Source organism: Microcaecilia unicolor, chromosome 6 (assembly GCF_901765095.1).
Source record: "Microcaecilia unicolor chromosome 6, aMicUni1.1, whole genome shotgun sequence".
NCBI classification, from domain to species: Eukaryota; Metazoa; Chordata; class Amphibia; order Gymnophiona; family Siphonopidae; genus Microcaecilia; species Microcaecilia unicolor.
The window spans coordinates 64,705,056-64,730,813 of record NC_044036.1 but is presented as its reverse complement, the minus strand read 5'-3'; the positions used below and the strand labels follow the sequence as shown (position 1 = coordinate 64,730,813).

Here is a 25,758-nt window from a genome sequence, read left to right as displayed (position 1 = left end):
TCACATACTAGTACACAAACATGTCAAAGATATGATATTTTCTGTACAAGGACCACATCTGTAGAACGCTGTCCCTCAATTCCTAAGATTACAATCTTCCCTACTCAAATTTAAGACTTATCTTTTTGAAGACACTTATAATTGACTGTACTTTGCCCATCCAGGAGGGCTTTAGCTGTGGAGTATCCTATTGTATTTACCCCCCCCCCCCTCCCTTTACTATCGCAATTGTACTTCTGCCGTGATTACCATTTTTGTTTCCTGTCTTTCATCCTACTGTCCATTGTTTTTTCTCCATCTCTCCACCCCTTTTTCCATTTTCAGATTGTAAGCTGCCCTGATAGTCTCCTAAAGGTCGGTTAGTAAATATTAAATAAACTTGGAGACTTGGAAAAACTTGGAAGTGACCAACTGACCTAGCTCTCTTCACTTGTCTGGAAATTCTAGCCTAATGGTTAGAGCAGTAAGCTGGGAACCAGGGAAGACGGTGCTAAAATCCCACCAACACTTCCTGTAATCTTGGGCAAGTCACATAACTCTGTACGGTGACAAATACAAACTTAGGGGCTCTTTTACCAAGCCATGCTAGCAATTCCCAGCGTGGCAGTGCCAACAAAGCCCATTCACTTGGGTTTTGTTGGCTTTGCAGCATGGAAATGTAAGCGCGCTGAGCAATATAACTCACCTTGAGGTATTGCTGAAAAAGGTGTGAGCTAAATCGAAATCTCTTCCCTTACATACCTGGGATGTTCTTGTGTTCCATGGCTTTATGCTGTAGCTGAGGTATTGATAGCACCATGACTCTTAGAGTTGGGGAGGAGCCACATTCTATGATACCCTGTCATCTCTAGACCTGGGTGCCTTGGAATGAATGACCTGAAATTGAAGTACTTGAAATATTCATGGATATGATTCAGTACATATAGAAAGGCATATGTGCACAATTAAAAAAATGGTGAAGGTAGTCCCAGTGTTCAAGTAACAAGTCATGAACAACTTATGGAGGCCATCACTTGCATTTCTTGGAGGCTATTTGTGGCATAAAGTCCAAAAAGAAATTCAGTTGTTTGCTCTTATTTGAGTTTTTCTTTCATCTACCCCCCCCCCCCCCCCCCCCCCCCCCCCCCCCATGATCTTCAGCAGTTTCTACAATTTGGACAGCATACAAGCCTACTAAAATAATGGAGGAAGCAACGTTTAAAAAATGTTCTGGACTTTCTTTCCCCTTGTGTTAAATGACCAGGAAGTCTCTTGAGTATGCAGTAATTTCTCTGTTCTGATACCATAAACACTATCTTATCTTTGCTCATGTTGTACATTGGACAGAATGAAACAACTTTTCAAAACCCACATCTTAATAAAATAAGGTTATATGCCCTGAAAATATTGAGCAATCCTAGACTTAAAGTACACAACAGGAGAAATACCTCTACGATGAGGAACCACAGTAGTCAAAAGTAGAGGCTGACAAAGGATGAATCACCACCGGAGATGTAAATCCAACAGTCTTTATTATTATTCTAAAAAGGAGGACCCGACACGGGCTGTGTTTCGACGCACGTGTCTATATCAGGGGTCAAACAGTAAACTCTAGAACGGAGCATAGGATCGCAGTCCTGCTAAAGTTTAAAGCTGTAGACCATACACCAATACTGTTGCAATAAAAGCAAGCGGACTTGCTTCTTACAATGACTGTCGGAGCTAAATTCACAAAAAGAGTCCAAGTGTTCGTCAGGGACGTCCTTGTTTTTTTTTTTATTATGGGTCAAAGACGTTCAAGTGTTAGGCATGCCCAAGTCCCACCTTCGCTATGCCTCTGATACACCCCCTTGAACTTTGGACATCCTTGCGACGGACTGCAGTTGGAGACGTCCTAAATCGGGTTTTGATTATACCAATTTGGACGTTTCTGTGAGAAGGACATCCATCTTCCGATTTATGTCGAAAGATTGATGTCCTTCTCTTTCGAAAATGAGCTTCAAAGTATCAGTTTTACCAGATGTCTCAACTTAGACGCAACTTAGGAGAAAGAGATTTCCATCATATAGACAAGCTACTCTTTAATTGGGAGCAGTTTTTCATTTGCGGTTTCCTTGTAACCTCCTTAGATGCTACCTATAAAGGGAAAATATATATTTTCTATGAACCTGCCCAATTATTGTTCTTTTTGGAGGGTAAGTGGGTTTCTGTAGCTTCTTCAAGGTTACTGCTTTTATTCTTTATTCATCTTTGTTTTCTCCATTTCCTCATGGAGTTTTCCTTGGTTCCTTCTCCTTTAGTATAGTCCTATAGTTTGTGGACTATACTGCTTTGTCTATTCTTTTTTAACTATTGCTTAGCTAATGATGTCAATAAGCTAGTTTAGAATTTTATTTTTTTAATTTTCTTTTCCTTATGTCTATTTAGCTAATGATATTAATTGGCATGTTTAACATTGCTATCATTTCCTATCAAAGTTCTTTTTTTTTTTTTTACTTTGTAAACCATAAATACAAATTAAAAAAAAAGAAAGGATCTCCCAATGCTCCCAAGGGTCTTGGCAGAGGTACATGCAACTAAAAACCTCATGCACAGACAGGGAGAGGGACCGTGGGGTGATAGTATCTGAGGATCTGAAGGCAATGAAATAGTGTGACAAGGCGGTGGCCATAGCCAAAAGGAAGCTAGGCTGTATATAGAGAGAGGTATAACCAGAAGAAGAAAGGAAGTGTTGATGCCCATGTACAAGTTGTTGGTGAGGCCCCACCTGGAGTATTGTGTTCAGTTTTGGAGGCTGTATCCTGCTAAAGACGTAAGAGGACTTGAAGCGGTCAAGATGAAGGCGACAAAAATTATATGGGGCTTGCACTAAAAAACGTATGAAAAGAGGCCTGAAGACCTGAATATGTTTACCCTAAAGGAGAGGAAGGATAGGGTAGATATGATACAGATGTTTAAATACTTGAACGGTATTAATATAGAAATAAATATTTTCCAGAGAAGGGAAAATGGTAAAACTAGAGGACACGAATTGAGGTTGCGGGGTGGTAGACAGAAAACTCTTTTTCATGGAGAGGGTGGTTGATGCCTGGAATGCCCTCTTGTGGCAGGTGGTGGAGAAAACAAAACTGTCATGATTGTGGCCGTGACCTCTCCCAGACGTACCTTATTTCTGATGGTCAGCTTCTTAGCTGGCTTCTGTTTCTCTCTGTGTTACCTGAGCTAGCTCTGCCTCTGTGTGCTGGCTGCTTCCAGCAGCGTGACTCTAATTGCTTCATTATACTGCACCTGGGTGGGTTGCCTGAGTTAACTCTGTCTCTGTGTGCTGGCTGTTCCCAGCACAGCTCTAATTGCTTCACTATACTGCAGCTGTGTGGGTTAAGCCTCTTTGTGTTTCAGCATGCTGGCTGCTTGGGTCTGGTAGTTGTGACATCATCAGGCAGGGCCTTGATAAGGAAGTGGTGTTCTTTCCTTCAGGGCCTTTGCAACGTTGGCATTTGCGCTTGCTATAGGGCCAGGTCAGTGTTAGTGCAGTGTGCACTTTTGACTCTTGTGTTTAGCTTTCCTGCTTTTCCCTTGTAGCTCCCCTGCTTTCCCTTTTGGTGCTTTAGAAGCACTTCTGTGTTTGGTGCTGTAGAAGCCCTTCTGTGTTTGGGGCTATGGAAGCACTTTTGGCTTATGTGTTTAGCTTCCCTGCTTTTTCCCTTGTGGCCCCCCTGCTTTCCCTTTTAGGGCTAGGAGCTCTTTTGTTGTTCAGTGCTTAGGAGCACTGCTGGTAGTTTGGGGCTTAAGAGTACCTTAGTTAGTTTAGGGTTGTAGAGCTGTTGTGCTTAGTGCTTAGAAGCACCTGTGTTAGTTTATGTATTAGGTTCCCTGCTTTCTCCTGTTAGCTTAGTGCCTAGGGGCACTCCTGTTAGTTCAGTGCCTAGGGGCACTCCTGTTAGTTTAGTGCTTAGGCCTGTTAGTACTGTTAGGAACACTTCTGTTGGTTTAGAGCTTGGGAGCACTTATGTCAGTTTAGGATTTAGGAGTACTTCTGTTTCCAGCTGGTTCTAGTCCTGATCCCTGTGTCATCCGGTATCCGGTAAGTCCTGCCGGCCACTCGAACCCAAGGGCTGAACCCTTGGGGGGGCAGTGGCTAAGTGCAGGTGAAGCTGTACGGACCAGTCCAGTGTGCTCCAGTCCAGTGCAGACCAGTCCAGTGTCCTCCAGTCCAGGGGATTCCAGTCCAGGTGTTCCGGTTCGCTGGGTGGTGCCTGCAGTTCTTGCCGGTGCCGGAGTGCTTGCCCAGTGTTAGTTGGTGGGTTTTGCCTGCTGCTGTCGCTCCTCGTCAGCAGCCCAAGGGCTCATGTTTGCTCCAGAGCCCGGCCCCGCGGGCTCTGAACCTGAGAACCTGACAAAAACTGTGGCAGAACTAAAAAAAAGGTGTGGAATGAACACAGAGGATCACGAATTAGAAAATGAATGGTATATAAAACAAAACTTTAAGGATTGTATATGTGTTTGCATGTCAAATGGTGCTTAGATGGCAACTCTGGCTGTATTAACTAAGGCCAGTACTGGGCTGGATTGTATGATCTGGGTCCTGCATATAGCAATACGGTATAGGATGGGCTGTAGAGAGCTTCAATGGAAACTCTGTAGTAATTTGGAACGTGAGGACAGTGCTGGGCAGACTTTTACGGTCTGTATCCCGCAAATGGCAAGACAGATTTGGATAGGCTGGAGTGGGATTTGACAGTAACTCCAATAGTTGGAACATAAGGACAGAGCCAGGCAGACTTCCATGATCTATGTCCCAAAAACAACAAAGAAAGACCGTGATTAAGTATAAAGTATATAATATCTCACTCATTGTTGATTTAATCTTGAATTGAGAATGAATGTGACTGTTGGGTAGACTGGATGGACCATTCAGTTCTTTATGTGCCATCACTTACTACATTACTATGTACCTCCTTACAAATTCTTTTATTAAACCTAAACCGCATCCCTGCTGTCACTCTTCACAGGGACACACTTTCTCTCTGTAACTTATTCCAATACCACTCCCCGTGGGCTGGGCTTCCTCCCACCCAGGGATATCCCAACTCTCCAACCCACTGACAGGGACCTCCATCTCCCCAGGACCTCCAGAAGAGTCTAACACAGCATTTTCTAGAAATACCCATATCATGGGGTTTTACACCTAGGGTTACCATATGTCTGGATTCCCCCAGGCATGTCTTTTTTTTTCAGGGGACTGTTGGGGGTCTAAGAGATTTTTACCAGCCTTCCCATTTGTCCAGGTTTCTGTGAGGATGGGCTGATTGAAGGACAGATGGACTGGCTGGCAGGCAGGTGGATGGACGGGCTGGCTGGCAGGTGGGCAGATGGCCTTCTTTCTCCCCCACCTGAACCTACTGTAACGTGCCCTGGTGGTCTAGTGGCCTACTGCCACTGCTTCTTTAAAATGGCTGCTGAGACTTCCGTGGAAGTCTTCCAAGACCACCACTTGAAATTTCGGCAGCTATTTGATAGAAATTGCGGCAGCAGGCAGGAAAGCCACTAGGGCTGTAAGGTAGGTCTGGGGAGGGGAAAGGAGGGGAGGTCATAAGCTGCACATAGATGGGAGGGGGAGAAGGGGACAAGCTGCACATGGATGGGAGGGGGAGAAGGGGCAAGAGCTGATCATGGATGGGAGAGAGAGAAGGGGCAAGAGCAGCTCATGGATGGGATGGAGAGGAGACAAGCTGCTCATTGATGGAAAGGGGGCATGCTGTACATGGAGGGAAGGGAAATGGGGAAATGCAGCACATGAATAGAAGGGGATGGAGAGGAGAGGGGGTCATGCTGCTCATGGATGGGAGGGAAAGGGGAATATGCAGCTCATGGATGTTTGCTTTTTTGGAAATGTACATATTTTCTAATTTTGTATTTAGCAGAGTACGGAAGAAAATGCATTTGTTACTTTCACCAGTATTTTCACGGCTTATGGAATCTGGCTTGCTTGGGTGGGGGGGAGTAAAGGTGACTGTGTGGCAGGGTGCAGGGCTGGGGGCAGGGTGGGGATGGGCTGGGGCAGGGCTGCATTTTATTTTTTTGTTCCCTCCTTTTTTTCCCTCCGCAAATATGGTAACCCTAATTACACCTGCTTAACTTACATAGTACATATTTGCAAGGGGGGCATACACAGGGGCAGAGCATGAGTGGATCACAGGTGGGGACTCCCACTTACACATTGTGATAAAGTCACATCCAGGATAGTTGGGTTAAGGCAGTGTCAGTTTGAAATACAAGTCCCAGAAGGCATTGCAGGCAAGGAGCCAGGGGGTGAGATGAGGAACCCGGACTGGGTTCCTAGCTGCAATAGGGGAAGACATGGGTGTAAGCTGGCAGGATGTGTAGATGGGCTGCCACTAGGGGGAAAGAGAGCTAGGAAACCCTGTGTGCAGGAGCTCATCATTAGTCTAATGCTTAACTCAGCTGGTATGGGTGTGGGGGAAGTTAATGGAAGGAGAATGATTGGTTGTGAGAGCAGAAGCCAGGGATTGATTAGGCAGGTGGGAAGGAGTCCCAGAGGGGAGGAGAGAAGCAGTTGCAGGCTGAAAACCCTTGGGTAAGAGAGGTCCCCAAAGTACTGAAGCAGGCTGAAATCCCTTGGGTGTGAGGAAGTCCCAAAAGTATTGGCTGGCTGAAAATCCTTGGGTAAGGGAGGTCCCTAAAGTATTGAATTTACCAGTGAAGCTGATGCAGGGTGAAATCCCTTGGGTATGAGGAGTCCCTAAAGTATTGAACTCTCCTGAAGGTAAAGAGAGTAGAAGGTAGAAACTGCTGCTTTGTGATTTAACTGTGATGATGAACTGAAAGAACTGCTTCTATTTGGAATTGAACTACTGTTTATTGTGCACTGGATAAAGAGCCCAGACTGGAGCTGACTGTGAGCCTGTATTGAATCCTGGTAGGTGCTGATAGCCTACTGCTTAAAGGGGACTATGTGCCACACACTTTCAGGTGGCTTACATGTGCTTAAGATTGAAGGTGAATGTTGCTGTTGGAACTGTGTATCAGGTCTACTAGAAACCTGCATGGAATAAAGTCCTTAAGATTGAAGTTGCTGGTGGATGTTTATTTCTTGGCTGTACTGGGAGCCTGTGGCTGGAGGAGATTGTTCTATCCTTGACTGCACTTAGAGGTACCTGGGTTACAACGTGTAACTTACAGAATTCTGTAAGTTACATGTTCCCTGCTGTACTTAGTTGTGTGCACGTATACCAGCTGTATGACTGGCTTAAGTGCGAGTCTCTAAATTTTAGGTGCAACAATAAGCCAGTTGCTGGAATTCTGTATCGGAACCTGAGCGCCTGAGTTCCTTTTTAGAATAGGCTCCTACCGTGTGCCCTCCAGGTACCTAATTGGAGGTGCTCAGTTACACAATTGCTCTTTTAATGTCTTTCCATCCTTCTCTTATCTCGTTCCCTTTTTAGCCTACTTTCAGAAGGAAAACAAGGCTTAAGAGATCACTATGTATGTGGTTGTGGTATGTGTCTCTCCCTTTATTAACTCTGGATGTCAGTTTGCAGATTTCTCTGGGTAACTCTTGGAGTCATCAGAAGAAATCTTTTTTTCTAATCTCCTTCCCTGCACTCCTGCTGACTGCAAATTTTGTCTACTCAACAAAACTTACCCATTTTAAGGAAAGCCAGCACTTAGGCCATTCCAGGAGTGCAGTTTTAGCTTAGACAGAAAATGCTGCTACTCAGTGCCTTCCAGTAAAACTTAACTAGTTAAGCTGGGCTGTACAAATAGCAGGCATATTATCCAGATACGTTAGCTGCATAATTTCAACCTGTTTTCAGTGATGGGATTTAACTGGTTAAGGGGCCCTTTTACTAAGCAGCGTAGGTGCCTACGCATGCCCAATGCGCGTCAATTTGGAGTTATCGTCCAGCTACCACAAGGCCTGTGCAGTAATTTCATTTTTGACACATATCTGCTACGCACACCAGAAAGTTGGGTGGTAACTCCGACTTGACGTGCATAGGCAATTACCACACGATTAATGTGAGAGACCTTACCGCTAAATCAATGACTGGCAGTAAGGTCGCAGACCCATAATGGATGTGCATCAATTTTTATTTTGCCGTACATCCATTTTTGGCAAAAATAAAAAAAAGGCCTTTTTTACAGGCGTGCTGAAAAATGGATCTGTGTGCACCCAAAACACGCGCCTACACCAGCACAACCCATTTTTCAGCGCACCTTAGTAAAAGGACCCCTAATTCTGCTGAACATCTGGTTACATTTTTTCAGATAATTTTTAATGCTCACCACCCTGCTAAATATTGGCCCCCGTGGGGGTAATTTTTGAGCTAAATCTGCAGGTCAAAAAGTATATTTTATACCTAAACAGATGTTTATAAAAACCTATCTCTTCGACAAGATATATCACAAAGATCAACATGTGTAACTGTATAATCTTTTGAACTTCTAGTACTGTCTTATAATGTCTTTTGCTTTAACACCATCATGTAATTCACCACCATGTAACACAAACCCTCTGTAAACCTAATGTACATTCACTTCTATTTCCAGTACCCATGATGTATTGTAAGCCACATTGAGCCTGCAAAGAGGTGGGATAATGTGGGATACAAATGCAATAAATAAATAAATAAATAAATAAATATGGGGTATTCTTGGGTAAAATTATGTGATAACAGCATTTTAGCACTACTGTCTGATGAACCTTTTAGATACTCATAGGCATGATAGAGAGAATTTTCCCATTTCTGCCCCCATCCCCAGTTGTTACAACTCAGTTCCTCCCTCCTCACCTTCATGTCTGCCTTTGTTTTCCCATGTCGCAATAGTAGAACTGAGTTAGAAGTTAAAATTCCGTTCAAGGGCTGTCTGCCTTCATGTTCTTATCAAATAATGGCAGTATTCTAGATCAATCACTTACTGGGAAAATTAATATTTCACCCTTCAATTTCAACCATCCCAGATGTTATTCTTCCAACCTCCTTTCTTCACACATTACAATTTTTCAATAAATCTTCAAAACTTTTAAATTCCTGCCTCAGTAGTGCAAAATTGCCAAAACTTAATTTTATGGCAATTCCAAACTGCACTAAGATCTTCTTAGGCTTCTATTGTTTATATATCATCTTAAAGCACTTATCTTAAATACATTCGGACTGGGGGCTCAGATATGTCCGACATGCATGTTTCGCCTCCCGGCTGTATCAAGGACCTCCCCTACAAAAAATACCCTTACGTCGTTTGGTTTGAATGCTGAATTAGATTGGGGCTCTTTAATGTAATTTGAGTGCATTTGGGTCTGTCCAATAGGAGCTGGGGTTTCCAGACGCGTCAACATTTAAATAGCTTTAGAATAGATGCCACGGCCATCTTGATAGGAATTGTTCCTTTGATAAATGGGTCAAGTTGGCGCTAGATCGGCGTAAGGGTAAGGATAAGATGGTTTTTATTCATGGGGATTATTATGGGTGGGTAGGAAAGGAATGACTCACACATAATAATACTAAGATGATATTTTTGAAATATTTTTTGTAGGGGAGGTCCTTGATACAGCCGGGAGGTGAAACATGCATGTCGGACATATCTGAGCCCCCAGTCCAAATGTATTTAAGATAAGTGCTTTAAGATGATATATAAACAATAGAAGCCGATGAAGATCTTAGTGCAGTTTAGAATTGCCATAAAATTAAGTTTTGGCAATTTTGCACTACTGAGGCAAGAATTTAAAAGTTTTGAAGATTTATTGAAAAATTGTAATGTGTGAAGAAAGGAGGTTGGAAGAATAACATCTGGGATGGTTGAAATTGAAGGGTGCCTTCATGTTCTGACAGGTCCTAAGGTGCCTCACCTGTCCTCCTAAATGAGTTTCCCATTACCACAAAAACCCATAGGCAAGGTGTGGTGCAGAGGCTGCACAGGGAAACAAAGGGTGATCCCAGATGGAAGCATAACAGCAATGTTCCAAAGGCTATCAAAATTTGGCAGTGGTGTAGTTGGCTGTGCTTAAATCCAGGTCTGCGTAGCCCTTACTTTTACCCAGAATGAGCTTAGGTGTTCTTAGGTTGAAGTTTGACTCATGCATGTATAACTTGAGACTATCTCTACTTTAGGAAGCAGGGGAAAGTCTGGCTCTTCTCCCAAGCTTTTAATACATAGGGTGACTGACTATACACCCATTTTGCACCCAGACTAGCTTGCTACACATACTGTAACTTAGATCAGTTCCTTATCGCTTAACTATACAAAGAAATTACCTTGATTTTAGCTAACCATCAAATTATCCCAACTGACTCTGTACCACGCATCTTGTTCCCATCATATATCTGCTCTTGGTCCTTCAGCTATATGGTAAGCCATATTGTAGAAAATCTTTAGAATCATATCTATATTAGTTGAATGTTCTAATGCATGCTTATTAGGTGTATCATTCGTGTTACACTAACATTGTATTATATCTCTGGTATTTGAATTCCAGTGTTGTTAAATGTGTACATTTTTTATACTGTTTCACGGTAGTTCTATTATTAGGTTTCACTATGGGCTGACTACAAAGGGCCTGCACCAGCTCTAGTTGATTCAGAAAGCAGCAGCAAGACTCATAGAAAGTTGCAAGCGAAGTGACCACATCACACCATTTTTGCAAAAACTTCATTGGCTACCAGTACCATGCAGGGCTAAATTTAAAACTTTATGTCTGATCTTCAAGGCCCTGAAAGGAAATGGCCCTGAGTACCTGAAAAATAGGATGATCCTCCACACACCGCCAATGACTTTCACTAACCACACCCTCTCCAAAAAATTACACGATGTGATACCCACAAATGAGCCTTCTCCGGAGTAGCCCCCATACTCTGGAATGCACTGCCTGAAAGGCTGTAATTAACACAAGACTATCTCTACTTCAGGAAGCAGGTGAAAGTTTGGCTCTTCAACCAGGCCTTTAATGGAGGAAGTAACTAACTTGTGTTTTAAATTGACCTCTTTTAGACCCCTTCTGGACTTTTCCAAATGGGGAGGGGAACATCTTAAGTTCATCCAGAAGATTCTTTATAGTTTCCCTCCAATCCCAGGGTGGTTGGTTCTGGGGAGGCATCAGAAGGCGTAATTCAAAACTGATCCCCATGACCTCTGCTTTCTGCCTTTCTGGATCTAGGTGTATTCTGGGCCATTTATGTTCCCACATATAGTCTATTTGAATCTATCAGTATTTTGTGCACAAAATGAGTGTCTGGTGTGGGTTTAGTTTAGTTAGTAAAATAAGTGACAAGTAAGGAATACTTGAAAATGAAGACAGAGAAAGGTTTCAGATAGAAGGCATTTATTCTTACCAAAGTTTCAAATTAATACAGACATCGGATGGATTCTGGGTTCAATGGCACAGCGCTCTGCCGTCTGAGAAGTGTTGGGGACGACTCCGAAATTAAGCCCAAATCACCCTTCTTTTATACTCTCTTCTCTCAATAGAAGTCTATGGCTGGACCTATTTTGGGACCTGTTTTTTTTTTCAACTATTTCTCAATTTCTGTGGTTAAACTGTCGTGTCCTGCCATCTGTTGTTCTGTACCCAACTCTTTCCGTTCCAGCTATTGCAAGTTATTTCGCAATTTCCTCTTTTGTCAACATGTTTCTCTCTTCTGCCAGAACATCTTATTCTTAGCATATCAGTTTCACTTCCCCTTTTTCTATTATCTTATGATCTAAGTTTCATCTTATAGAAAGACAAACTCCATTTTAATAAGTGCTACATTCAATTTGTACCTGGCCTAGTCAGTGCTTTTCAGCTGCACAAAGCTATGTAGTTTGGCCTGCCACTATTCCAGTGGATAGATCTTAGGGTAGAACACATATTAACTTGCAGGAAAAGCAAGTCCATGCTCAGCCAGTCATAGATTTTTAAACCTAGCTGGTATTTTTACAGCCTGAGTCCTAAAATCTGGCCTTCCACCCTTTCGGTGGGCATCCAGTGAGGGCCTCTTGCTGTAGTATAATTATACACTTGTTAGTCTCACTCACACACAAGGAGTGACTCGGGCTGCATATACTGCAGCAGAACATGTTTATCCACTCCTACCCTAGCTGAGATAATATTTAACTATCTCTCTGACCTCATGTGCCACTTTCTTTAAATCAATCACCTTACTTTCTAACTCTTCCTACTTTCTTACCTATCTATATGTTACACCTTTGCTTTACCCTTCACTATCAATTATAATGTTCTATTATGCATAGGAGCCAACTTTTCGTAATTATTGGGGGTGCTAAGCCCAATGGAAATAACCCCTCCCTGGACACATACAAGGAATTTTCTCAATATTGGGGGTGCTCAAGCACCCACAGCACCCACAGAGTCGGCTCCTATGCTATTATGTATTGTGTTGACATTGTAAGTAGTATACCATGCCATACTTTGTACTGTTTTTGAATATTCTTACTGCTGTAATTGCCTATTGCTCAATTGATGTATTCTTACTGTACACCGCCTTGAGTGAATTCCTTCAAAAAGGTGGTAAATAAATCCTAATAAATAAAAAATAATTTACTGTTTTCAAGCTTACTTCATTTATTGTATTTGTTTATTCTTATTTTACTATTGTGATGCTGTTAACAAAATTGTAAGTTTTATGTTAAACTATACCTGCTATACATTGCCTTGGGTGAATCTCTTCATAAAGGTGAATAATAAATCCCAATAAATAAATACATAAATAATGTGTGCAAATGTGTATAAAATTTGCTGGGATATTGGCACAAGGCTTGGAACAGGTACAAATAACTTGCAGCCTTTTTCCAGAGAGAGGGTGGAAGGATAGGATAGCAGGTAATTTTACAAAAGCACTTTCTCTTTCCCATTCCATCTTTTTATTGAGCCATTGTACAGTGACTGTCTTTCATCTCTTCTGTCTTTCTATATTGTTCCCATGTCTTCATCTTGTACCTCAAAGTAAGCCCCTCTCCTGGCATCTTGCATCCCATTCTTTCTACTGCTTCATACATAAATGTTCTGTCAATTTTCCCATACCATCATCCTCATTTCTTCTTCATCCTAGCTGCTTCTCTCCCATTCTATTTGTATGCTTTTCCTCATGATTCTTGATCTCCAGGAAGGCCAGTTCCTTCTTAGAATCTATGTTAGGTTATTTCCCGTAAGGATGCAGCATTTATATTGTAAAACTTTCCATTAATTTTATACCTATTTCTCTTTTTTAAATTATTTATTTTATTTAATATTTGTAACTTTCAAACAAAATTGCAAGTTAAAATTGTAGAAGAAAGTAGAGATAAAAAAAAAACACAAGTAATGAAGTAATACCAATAAAATTTAAAAATATAATTCCATGAAGTCCTCAATCTAGAGGGGTTTAGGAAGAACACAAAAGGTAAAATAATAAAGTCATAAGGTAAAAGCAACCAGATTGAATCTGTGCCCATGTCTACCAAATCACATAGAAGGCATATCACTGAAACCCTGAGAGCAGTTATAAGAAGTATACCCCTCAGATTATACAATTTTGACCTCATCTGATAGAAAAAAATGACAAGAACATTCAAAAACACACAATTGGCATTGCCATACTCACCACACACTTACAGGAAAATTTTAACCAAAAGGAAGCATAAATCTCCAAGACCTTTGGACCTTGACATTGCTTTGAGTTGTATTTTCAAAGCACTTAGACTTACAAAGTTACATAGAGGGGCATTTTCAAAAGGGACGTCCAAGTTGCGATTTAGACGTCCTTCCAAAATGTTCAAATCTAGGGGTGGGGAAACCCGTATTTTCGAAAAAAGATGGACGTCCATCTTTTGTTTCAAAAATACCGCCTTGGACGTCCCTACACATGGATGTTTCTGACTTTCATCGATTTTCGAAACCAAAGACGTCCATGTCAAAAATGTCCAAATGCAAGCCATTTGGTCATGGGAAGAGCCAGCATTTGTAGTGCACTGGTCCCCCTGACATGCCAGGACACCAACCGGGCAACCTAGGGGGCACTGCAGTGGACTTCATAAAATGTTCCCAGGTACTTAGCTCCCTTACTGCGTGACCTGAGCCCCCCAAAAACCCACTACCCCCAACTGCACATCACTACCATAGCCCTTTCGGGTGAAGGGGGGCACCTAGATGTGGGTACAGTGGGTTTTGGAGAGTTTGCTGTTTCCTCAACAAACGTAACAAGTAGGGAGGGTATGGGCCTGGTTCTGCCTGTCTGAAGTGCACTGCACCCACTAAAACTGCTCCAGGGGCGTGCATGCGCTGTCATGGACCTGAGTATGACATCTGAGGCTATCATAGAAGCTGGCACGACATATTTTTAATGATGTTTTCTGAGGATGGGAGGGGGTTAGTGACCACTGGGGGAGTAAAGGGAGGTTATCCCCGATTCTCTCCGGTGGTCATCTGGTCATTTCGGGCACCTTTTTGTGCCTTATTTGTAAGAAAAACACATCTGGGTGAAAACGTCCAAGTGTTTGTCAGGGACATCCTTGTTTTTTTTGATTAAGGGTCAAAGATGTCCAAGTGTTAGGCACGCCCAAGTCCCGCCTTCACTACGCCCCCGACACGCCCACTTGAAATTTGGACATCCTTGCAACGGACTGCAGTTGGAGACGTCCAAAATCGGGTTTTGATTATACCGATTTGGACGTCTCTGTGAGAAGGATGTCCATCTTCCGTTTTATGTCGAAAGATAGATGTCCTTCTCTTTCGAAAATTAGCCCGATAGTAAACTATGGAACATTGTAAGTCTAAGTGCTTTAAAAATGAGCCCCAACTGTGTTTCATTGTGCATTGCATCAGGGGACTGCCACTCCAAAATGTCTGTCTTTCTTGGTGTGGAGGACATTTTGGAGTGGTGGACTCTTGATAAGCTGCACAATAAAACACAGAACCATTTCAGGTCATCTCAAGCCAGAGCATACAGAAAAGCAAATGTTTGTATGTGCATATGAAAACTGCTGTAAAAAGATTGAATGTAACCGTGTAATTAATCAATGGAATCAATGACATGAATGCTGTGGTGCGGTTTAGACCTGTTCATAACCGCTTGAGCTTTTGAGGTTCCTATCTTATTTAAGTGGGAAAGGTTGGTATTAATTTGTATTGTCTATGGCACACAGATTGTAAAGGGTTCCCCTCCAATGATCTATGTCCTTTATGGATAGAATATTAATAGACACAATAAGAAAATAGGAAAAAAGAATATTAGAGGCAACAGCAGTCTTTAATGGGCACTCCAGAAATGAATAATTATGTACAAAAGTAGGATAATGAAAAATAAAAGGCGAATTGTCCATAAAATCCTTCTAAAGTGGTTGCAACAAGTATCATAACACTTTTATCCATGGAAAAGGTCTAGATCTCTTTTGGGTAGCTTCTCACACTTGAAGCTCCAACATCATATTCCTTCACTAAAAAGAATATAGTCATAAAATACTTCTTAATCCTGTTGATGGTGCCCTTGATATTTGTTTTTAACTCTCACACTCTGCTACAGTACTCCATAGCCCTCTCCTTCTCTTGACCTTGCTGTATATGTTATGTCAAAGATTAAGCCCTGAAATTCTTCTTATCGCCTAATGGGTGGCAACAGATTTCTATGCTCTTAGCCCTTTATAGTGGTAAATAACTCTCTTCGGTGTTTCTCTATGTTCCCTAAGTGTTGCAAGTTTAAACCTAGTTAAACAGGTTAACTTCATGGGTGGGTATATTATCCTTTTTAAGTAAGACAATAGGCCCTCATTGGCTCAAGCTTCAAGTCCCTTCCCCATTTGGAACTTGCAGAAGTCAAAAAGCTTCACTAATTAGTCATATGAAAAGAAGAGAATGATCAGGCAAATGATATGATCATAGCAGCAGGATCCCAACTAGCAATGTACACTGGCCTTTCCAATAACATGATAAAGAAGTTGATCCTAAATTCCCTGTGATATCTCCCTATAACATCACCCAATGCACCTCGCCTGGGGTGGTCAAACCACCAGCCATGATCAATCCATGTAGCTCCCAGTTGTCTCCAGCTCTAATATGCCTTTGTCACCACAAGGGCCAGACTAGTCAAAAAGGATTCTCTCTCTCAACTGATGTGGAAACTTCCTATAGAAGGAGTTTCCACTTGTTTTTAACTATAACAAATTGTAGATGTCTGTGGTGCTGTTCAAATCACTGACCAGTCCCTCTAGATGCTGAGGTCCTAGGAAAAAAATGAGGTAATCTTTCCTTAGGATCAGATTAAGTGGATAGGGTCACTCTTTATTGGTATTTTGCTTGTGAGCATAAATTGTTGCCAACTTGCTCCACCACATCTGCTTGATATCTATGTTTTATTGGGGAATATGCATAATTGTGTGGACAGGAGTGACTGGGGATCACTCCTGCCCAGCAACCACTGGACCACCAGGGAACACAGGTACAGCTATGAGGGTAGTGTGGAATAGACTTTGGAGGTCGGGGATTGCATCAGTGGGGGGGGGGGGGGGGGGGGTTGCAACTTGGATTGGGGGTGAGAACTTGCATCAGGGGGATTGAATTGGAGGGGGGCTTTGTGGAGGGTGTCCAAAATCTGCACCACGGTCCCTCTAAGTGCTGCCCAGGAACACACTGGGCCATGACTGAGTCCTGTTGCTGCTAGCATGATAAAATAACCCTAGCTTTTGGCTGGGATTATTTAATCATAATTTTCTGCCCGTAACACAAGTTACGTTATAGTTTTTACATAGTAATGAGCTGCTTTACATGCATTTGCATGTTTTGCATCTTATTACTATGTACCCCATGGTGACTTAAATATTGCCACAGTAAAACAAGTCAAACTGCTTTAGGGCCTTTTAAGTTGCGTTAAGGGGGCAAATAACATGACTTAAAGCTCTAACGCAGCTTGAGAACTTCCCTCCTGCATATTCTTACAGACCACCTCAGTGATATCTGGATAGTGTAGGGGCCAAAAGTAAGCGGAGCATGAGAGGTCTCAGCAGTTATCAGACCACTAACCCGATAACTATCCAGTTAGGACAGCAATGATTCTGTTCTAAATTAACTTTATCCGCTTAGCTAACTGGATAGTGGTTTGAATATTGCCATCCAGATAGCAGAGCTCACTGCTCTATGTAGACGTCTAGCTGTAATCCAAATACTGGTGCTTAAATATCTAGCTTTCATTTAATCACCACAGCCAATATAAAAAAAAAATGCTGACCATGGTGGCTGAATATCAAGCCGCATATTTTTAAACCTCATAAAAATGTGAAAAGTCCTTTTAATTTCCTTTTTTAAATGCAGCCAGTTTAGAATTCTACATTGCAGGTAGAAATCAAACAAAATAAAACATGGAAAATAAAATAAGATGATACCTTTTTTATTGGACATAACTTAATACATTTCTTGATTAGCTTTTGAAGGTTGCCCTTCTTCGCCTTCGAATGCTAATCAAGAAATGTATTAAGTTATGTCCAATAAAAAAGGTATCATCTTATTTTATTTTCCATGTTTTATTTTGTTTGATTTCTATTGATAACCTTAAGAGTGGACTAACACGGCTACCACACTCCTCTACATTGCAGGTATAAAGCAGAGAGAGAAAGGGACATTTTAAACAAAAAAGTTATAGTCCCTGTGACTTTGGTTTAGATCCTGGATCCTGCGCTCTCAGCTACCTTCTGATCTGTACTGGTTCCGTACCAGTCCTGGTTCATAGAGTGCAAACCCTAAGCTAGGACCCAGCAGCAGTTTACTGACCTGCCAGATAAGGAAGATGTTCCAAGTGTGTTTAAACTTTAAAGTCTGAAGCTTAAGAATACATTGCCTCTAATGGATTCAGAGTTGTGTACTAAAGTTATAGCACATCTTACAGTATTTCATGTGATCTTACCTTCTTCTCTTACTTCCACTTCTCCTCATCCCTCCTCTTATCCCTTTCATATCTCACTGCCTTCACCTAATCTGATTAAAAATGGAATATCTTATAAAGTGCTTTCTCTCTCTCTCTCTGTTGCTTTCACTTTTCTTAAATTTTTATTTCTTCTACCATCTTTTTCACTTCCCTTCTATTTCCACCACCCTTCCTGCATCTATACTTCATCCTCGCCTTCTTTAAATGATGTGGAAGCTCCTGATTGATCAGAATCAGAAGACACTACCATGGACAATGTTGAATGCTGGGTCAAATAAACAGTCTCCCTTTCGTCTTCTGAATATGGGTTCTTCTGTAGCATAGGGTCAGGGACATGCCAAAAATCTGTTTTCTTCAGCACACAGACAGTTGCACCTATAACAAGACAAATGCTTGCCACCGACCCAATAGCTATGAAAAGCATTGTTGAAATACTGGAATTTATAGTGTTTGCAGTAGAAGAAGAATAGATGTCCTTTGCTTGAGCAAACATGGTTGCCTGTGCTATATTAGATACTTCTGAATGGAGTGAAGCTTTGTCCAAGGCACGTATGGCAAAGTAGGCCACAGTGCCATTTTCCAGTTTTAAATCTCGAGGCCACAAGGAGAACATTTCATTAAAGCCAGAAGGCTGAGGGATGAGGCCGGAGGCATTAACCAATATGGCGTTCTCAAAGCTGTCTCGTAGCATCAAGGGGCTCATGCTCATCCTGATCTCGTAGCTTGTAGCTGCAAATAAAAAATACAGTGCAAAAATGGGTTTTTTAAAATGATTTAGTGGTAAATCAAACATAATTTTGATTCCTTGCTGTCATTATGATTGTTATTTTACCTATAGAATGATGTGCAGTATGTATATATTACCAATCTCTTACCACTGGAATCATTAAAAATGACTTTAAAAATAAGAGTGTAGGCTACAATAAAAGGTGTGCATCATTCATGCCAAAAAAAGTAAAACTAAATGAAATATATTAGCAAAGAAACAAGCAATGTGGTATTTTGAACAGTTTGGAATAGGGTCGGGATGGCTAATGAAAAGTGGTCCAACATCCAGCACGAATACTTATGAGAGATATCTGACACCCATTTGATCTAAGTGTCCCCCCCACCAACCCATTCCACAGTGTTTTAGGGGAGATGAAGAATTATTTTACTGGATGTGGTACTATGAGCAAGGGCGAGCCTCGGAGCCCAGTAAGACTACTACTACTACTACTACTACTACTATTTAGCATTTCTATAGCGCTACAAGGCATACGCAGCGCTGCACAAACATAGAAGAAAGACAGTCCCTGCTCAAAGAGCTTACAATCTAATAGACAAAAAATAAATAAAGTAAGCAAATCAAATCAATTAATGTGAACGGGAAGGAAGAGAGGAGGGTAGGTGGAGGCGAGTGGTTACAAGTGATTACGAGTCAAAAGCAATGTTAAAGAGGTGGGCTTTCGGTCTAGATTTAAAGGTGGCCAAGGATGGGGCAAGACGTAGGGGCTCAGGAAGTTTATTCCAGGCGTAGGGTGCAGCGAGACAGAAGGCGCGAAGTCTGGAGTTAGCAGTAGTGGAGAAGGGAACAGATAAGAAGGATTTATCCATGGAGCGGAGTGCACGGGAAGGGGTGTAGGGAAGGACGAGTGTGGAGAGATACTGGGGAGCAGCAGAGTGAGTACATTTATAGGTTAGTAGAAGAAGTTTGAACAGGATGCGAAAACGGATAGGGAGCCAGTGAAGGGTCTTGAGGAGAGGGGTAGTACGAGTAAAGTGACCCTGGCGGAAGATGAGACGGGCAGCAGAGTTTTGAACCGACTGGAGAGGGGAGAGGTGACTAAGTGGGAGGCCAGCAAGAAGCAGATTGCAGTAGTCTAAACGAGAGGTGACAAGGGCGTGGATGAGGGTTTTGGTAGAGTGCTCGGAAAGAAAGGGGCGGATTTTACGGATGTTGTAAAGAAAGAAACGACAGGTCTTGGCAATCTGCTGGATATGAGCAAAGAAGGAGAGAGAAGAGTCAAAGATGACCCCAAGGTTTCGAGCTGAGGAGACAGGGAGAATGAGAGAGCCATCAACAGAAATAGAAAACGGGGGGAGCGGGGAGGTGGGTTTGGGGGGGAAAATGAGAAGCTCGGTTTTGGTCATATTTAATTTCAGGTGGCGTTGAGACATCCAGGCAGCAATGTCAGACAAGCACGCTGAAACTTTGGTTTGGATGCAAGGTGAGATATCAGGAGTAGAAAGGTAGATTTGGGAGTCATCAGCATAGAGATGGTAGGAAAAGCCATGGGATGAGATTAATGAACCAAGGGAAGAAGTGTAGATAGAAAAGAGGAGGGGACCAAGAACAGAACCCTGAGGTACGCTGACAGGCAGAGGGATAGAAGTAGAAGAGGATCCACCAGAGTGAACACTAAAGGTGCGGAGGGAGAGCTAGGAAGAGAACCAGGAAAGGACAGAGCCCTGGAATCCAAGTGAGGACAGGGTATTGAGAAGTATGCTGTGATCGACAGTGTCAAAAGCAGCGGAAAGATCAAGAAGAATGAGGATGGAATATTGACCTCTGGATTTAGCCAGTAATAGGTCATTGGAGACTTTAGTAAGTGCAGTTTCGGTTGAGTGGAGAGGGCGAAAACCAGATTGTAGTGGGTCAAGAATAGCATGTGAGGAGAGAAAATCAAGGCAGCGGCGGTGAACAGCACGCTCAAGTAATTTGGAGAGAAAAGGAAGGAGGGAGATGGGTCGGTAATTAGAGGGACAAGTAGGGTCGAGTGAAGGCTTCTTAAGGAGAGGTGTGACCACAGCATGTTTAAAGGCAGCAGGGACAGTCGCAGTGGAAAGTGAGAGGTTGAGAATATTGTTGGAATGTAATTGTATTTTACATGCATTGCCTGTCACCTATTATTTCTCTGTGATTACTCTGTGACCTCTGATGTGAATTACTTAGAGAGGTCACATAGCTATGCAACTTCCTGTGGGGGTTTAGATGCAGCACATGCAGCACATGGAGCACATGGAGCTCATGATCTCTCCTAACCTGAGAGGATCTATGGTGGTGTGAGCATCCATTACCATCTAAGCACATGGAAGGAGCTGATAATACAAATGTATAGTAATATGTATATATAAGCCTGTCTGATTATAATCTAACTACAAACTGTGAGTAAACAGATGTTTTGTTACTTCAACTTTAAAGTGACTCAGCAGTGAATTATTCTGGGGTGAATGAGAGAGAGATGAAGAAAGAAATTAACATTTCTAAAGCTGAAGCTGTGTGTACTAAAATCTGCTAATTATTTACTACAAATAATCCAACAAAAGGGTTATGGGCCCAGGGCCAGGAATTGAAAAAGAAGAGAAATATTACCAGGCAGAAAAAAAGGCCACATTTTTTCTCTTAAGTTTTAAAGGAAAGATTCAGTCTGTCTCTCTCTCCCCCCACACAGCAGACAGAAGGCTAAGAAAATGGCTGAGGGAAGAAATTCACCATTGTTCTATTCTCTCAAGGTGCCTAGATTAACTGAGTTTAATTATCAGCAGTGGGAACTAAGATTCATATGTCTCCTTCGAGCAAAAAGATTAAATATATGCTTAGACCAAGACAGAACAGCTGAAAATATGGCTGAATGGGACAATGCAAACTATTATGTGAAGTGCATGCTTTTGGAAGCTCTCTCAGAGAAACAAGCCATATTAGTGGAGGGAAAAGATACACCAAAGGACATTTTATATAAACTGAGAACTATGTATGCAACTACATATGCAAAGCAGCAACCAATTTGGCTGGCAGAGTTGAATGAAACCAAATTAAGGGATAAAAGTAAATGTAATGATCACATTATGCATCTTATGTCTTCATTTCAAAAGTTAGAACTTTCAGGAATTCCCATGTGTGATGCATTGAAAAGAGCATTTCTTTTTACCTCACTATCAAAGAAGTTTGATGTTTTTAGGTCTGTAAATGAGGCCATTGAAGGGCAATCTTTTGAACAGACAACATCAAAACTAAGGCAGGAATGCATAATAAATGATTCTGAGGAGATGTGTTCTCAAAGCAAGTCAGAGAGAAATGAAACAAATTTCTTGGCAAAGAACAGAGGAAGGCGGAGCTATGGGAAAACTCCACCCAAGGGCAAGCTGATTTGCTACTCATGTGGAAAGGAGGGACATGTATCTAAATGGTGTAAGGAAACACAAAACACTCCCTCTAGCTCACCTAAGCCAATGGAACTAAAGAATTTTCAAACCAGGAAATGTATGAAGGACAAAGATAAACACAAGGGCTTTCTAATGGCAGAAAAATCTTTGACTATGGTAAATAAAAATTCAAATGAAAGTACTTGGATTTTGGATTCGGGGAGCACATGCCATTTAACCAATTGTAAGGATTTCTTTCAGGAAATGTGTCCAGAGGAAGGTATTCTTAAAACTGCAAACGCAGGGACTGCTAAGATCCAAGCAAAAGGTATTGGATTCTTAAAATGCAAAGTGTCTAATGAAGTTAAAGAAATTCCTGTAAGTGATGTCTTGTATATTCCCCAAGCAGTTTGCAATATGCTTAGTGTATCTACATTAGATAAGAAGGGATTTGTGATTCATTTTGAAAACAGTAAGTGCACAATCTCTAAAAATGATGAAGTGTATGCTGAAGCTTTTATGCATAATGATGTTTATAAGCTGAACATTTCAGGTGAAGCCTCACATATGGCGCAAGTAAGGAAGAATGATGGTAAATGTAGTCCGGAAATCTGGCACCGCCGCCTGGGACATCGTGATTTTAAGGTGATCCAGGATCTTTACAGTAAGCAACTAGCCACTGGCATTCAGATAAGTGCAGATGCTGGTAAAATGGAGAAATGCATAGACTGTGTTACTCAAAAAGGTGTGAGACCCTCATTTCCTGCATACACAGGAAATAGGAGTAATAAAGTACTGGACTTAATACACAGTGACTTATGTGGACCGTTTAATATCCCATCATTGGGAAATAACAGATTTGTGCTAATATTCTTGGATGATTTCTCTAGATACTGTGTGGCCTATTTGCTGAAAGAAAAAAGTCAAGTCACAGACATGCTGAAGAAATACGTAGCCATGGTGAGCAATAAATTTGAAAGAAAACCAAAGGTTCTTCAGACCGACAATGGTGGTGAGTTCATTTCACAAAGCATGCGCACATTTCTAGAACAAGAAGGCATTCAGCATATCACAACAGTAGCTTATACACCAGAGCAAAATTCTGTTGCAGAGAGAAAATTTAGGTCACTTGTGGAAATGACCAGATGTATGCTGTCAGATAGCAATCTCCCTAAAAGACTATGGGGGGAAGCCATTCTCACAGCAGTGTACCTACAAAACAGAATGCCAACTAAAGGCGCTGAGCGCACACCACATGAGACATGGCATGGTAGGAAGCCAAACCTGTCACACATAAGAACATTTGGAAGTACAGCATATGCTCATGAACCAAAGCAAAGAAGGCATAAGCTGGATTCCACAACAGAAAGGGGCATTTTAGTTGGCTATGCTCCAGGACACAAAGGATATAGAATTTTGAATCTGAAAACTGGCATTGTTGGCATAAGACATGTTACATATTTTGATGAAAACAAAAGGGTTGATAAAGGCTGGATTATCCCAGATGAGCCTTATCATCCAGAATATGAAACTAGAACCATAATAGACATGCCAGTGTGTATAAATGCCATACCAAGGCAGATGTCTGAAAGCAACTCATCTGTATCTAACGAGGAACAGGCAGAGGAAGCAGACACAGAAAGGATCATTGAAGAAGACAGTACAGTTGGAGAAGGGGAATCAATTGGAGAAGTACTCTCAGATTTAGAGGATGCGGAAAGGTCAGACCAACCTGTTGTCAGACGCTCATCCAGGGAAAACAAAGGTGTTCCACCCCCAAGACTGTCTTACCTAACAAAGTCAGCAGAAGCTCAAGAGCCCTTAACATGGGATGAGATTGAGAAAATGCCAGCAGAAGAAGCTGCTGAATGGCGTAAAGCTGCACAAGAAGAAATTGATGCATTGGATAAAAATAATACTTGGATTCTTACAAAATTACCTCCTGGCAAGAAAGCTATAGGATGCAAATGGGTATTCAAGTTAAAAAGGAATGCACAAGGAAAAGTGGAAAGGTATAAAGCCAGATTAGTCGCAAAGGGATATCTTCAAAAATATGGAGAAGATTTTGATGAAGTGTTTGCACCTGTAGTGAAACACACGACAATTAGAACACTTCTGAGCATTGCAGTCTCAAAAGGCATGCAAGTCAACCACATTGATGTGAAAACAGCGTTTCTTCATGGAGATATAACTGAAGACTTGTACATGGAACAACCAACAGGTTTCATAAATACAAAACAAAGACAGCTAGTGTGTAAATTAAACAAAGGTCTTTGTGGATTAAAGCAAAGTGCAGAATGTTGGAATGAAAAATTGCATGAAATATTGACAAATTTAGGATTTAAGCAAGGTGAAGCAGATAAATGCTTGTACACTAGGTGCAGAAATGGACAATATGCATACATTTTAGCTTTTGTTGATGATCTGCTCATTGCAAGCAAAAGTGAGCAAGAGTACAAGGACATTGTAAAGTGTTTAAACCAGAATGTTGAGATAAAAGAACTTGGTAATGTGTCATACTATCTTGGTATAGAAATTGAGAAACAAAATGATGGTTCTTATCTTCTAAGCCAGAAGCAGAAAATAAATGAGCTTATTGAAAGTTTAGGTATGCAAGATGCCCAAGTTGTAAGCACTCCCATGATCACTGATTTTCTGAAGGATGAAACAGTAAGAGAACCTTTACCAGATAACATCCAATATAGATCAGCCATAGGTAAGCTTTTATATCTAGCTACCACATACAGGGCTGATATAGCAAATGCAGTAGGAATTTTGAGCAGAAGGGTCAGCTCACCTACCAAATCAGATTGGACTGCAGTTAAAAGGATGGTAAGGTATTTAAAGGGTACCATTGATTGTAAATTAAAGATTTCAGCCAATAGTAATCCAAAACTAATATGTTACTGTGATTCAGATTGGGCAGGGGATCATTCTGATTATAAATCCACAAGTGGATATGTGTTTATGTATGGAAATGTACAAATTTCATGGGCCAGTCATAAACAAAGTATTGTGAGTTTGTCTTCTACAGAAGCTGAATATGTGGCCGTATCGGAAGCGTGCAGAGAACTGATGTGGATTGAAAAACTTTTGCTGGATTTTGGAATAGCTGAACAGAGACCAATCCAGATAATGGAAGATAATCAGAGCTGCATCCGACTGTCACAGAATGACAAGGTTCAGTCACGCACCAAGCACATCGCAACGAAATACCACAACGTGCGAGAGTTGGCGAAAGAAGGGGTCATCAGTCTACACTATTGTCACACCAGTGAGATGACAGCTGACATCATGACCAAACCGTTACCCAGAGAACGTTTTGTGAATCTGCGTATAAAGCTTGGACTTTGTATGAATAAATAATTGCATGACAGTTATGCATGAGAAGGGGTTTGTTGGAATGTAATTGTATTTTACATGCATTGCCTGTCACCTATTATTTCTCTGTGATTACTCTGTGACCTCTGATGTGAATTACTTAGAGAGGTCACATAGCTATGCAACTTCCTGTGGGGGTTTAGATGCAGCACATGCAGCACATGGAGCACATGGAGCTCATGATCTCTCCTAACCTGAGAGGATCTATGGTGGTGTGAGCATCCATTACCATCTAAGCACATGGAAGGAGCTGATAATACAAATGTATAGTAATATGTATATATAAGCCTGTCTGATTATAATCTAACTACAAACTGTGAGTAAACAGATGTTTTGTTACTTCAACTTTAAAGTGACTCAGCAG

At 41.6% G+C, this 25,758-nt stretch overlaps 2 protein-coding genes across 2 annotated transcripts in view; both read right to left on the bottom strand.

The window, feature by feature from the left end:
* The window catches only part of LOC115472441 (calcium-activated chloride channel regulator 1-like), a 168,322-nt gene extending 167,523 nt beyond the window's left edge, over positions 1-799 (bottom strand). The window contains exon 1 of the mRNA XM_030206730.1: positions 742-799. Coding sequence (XP_030062590.1) covers positions 742-799 — 58 coding nt within the window. The remainder of the gene's footprint in view (positions 1-741) is intronic.
* A 17,175-nt stretch (positions 800-17,974) lies between these two features.
* The window catches only part of CLCA2 (chloride channel accessory 2), a 91,550-nt gene continuing 83,766 nt past the window's right edge, over positions 17,975-25,758 (bottom strand). The window contains exon 16 of the mRNA XM_030206729.1: positions 17,975-18,617. Within this exon, the coding sequence (XP_030062589.1) occupies positions 18,067-18,617 (551 nt within the window). The 3' untranslated portion in view covers positions 17,975-18,066. The remainder of the gene's footprint in view (positions 18,618-25,758) is intronic.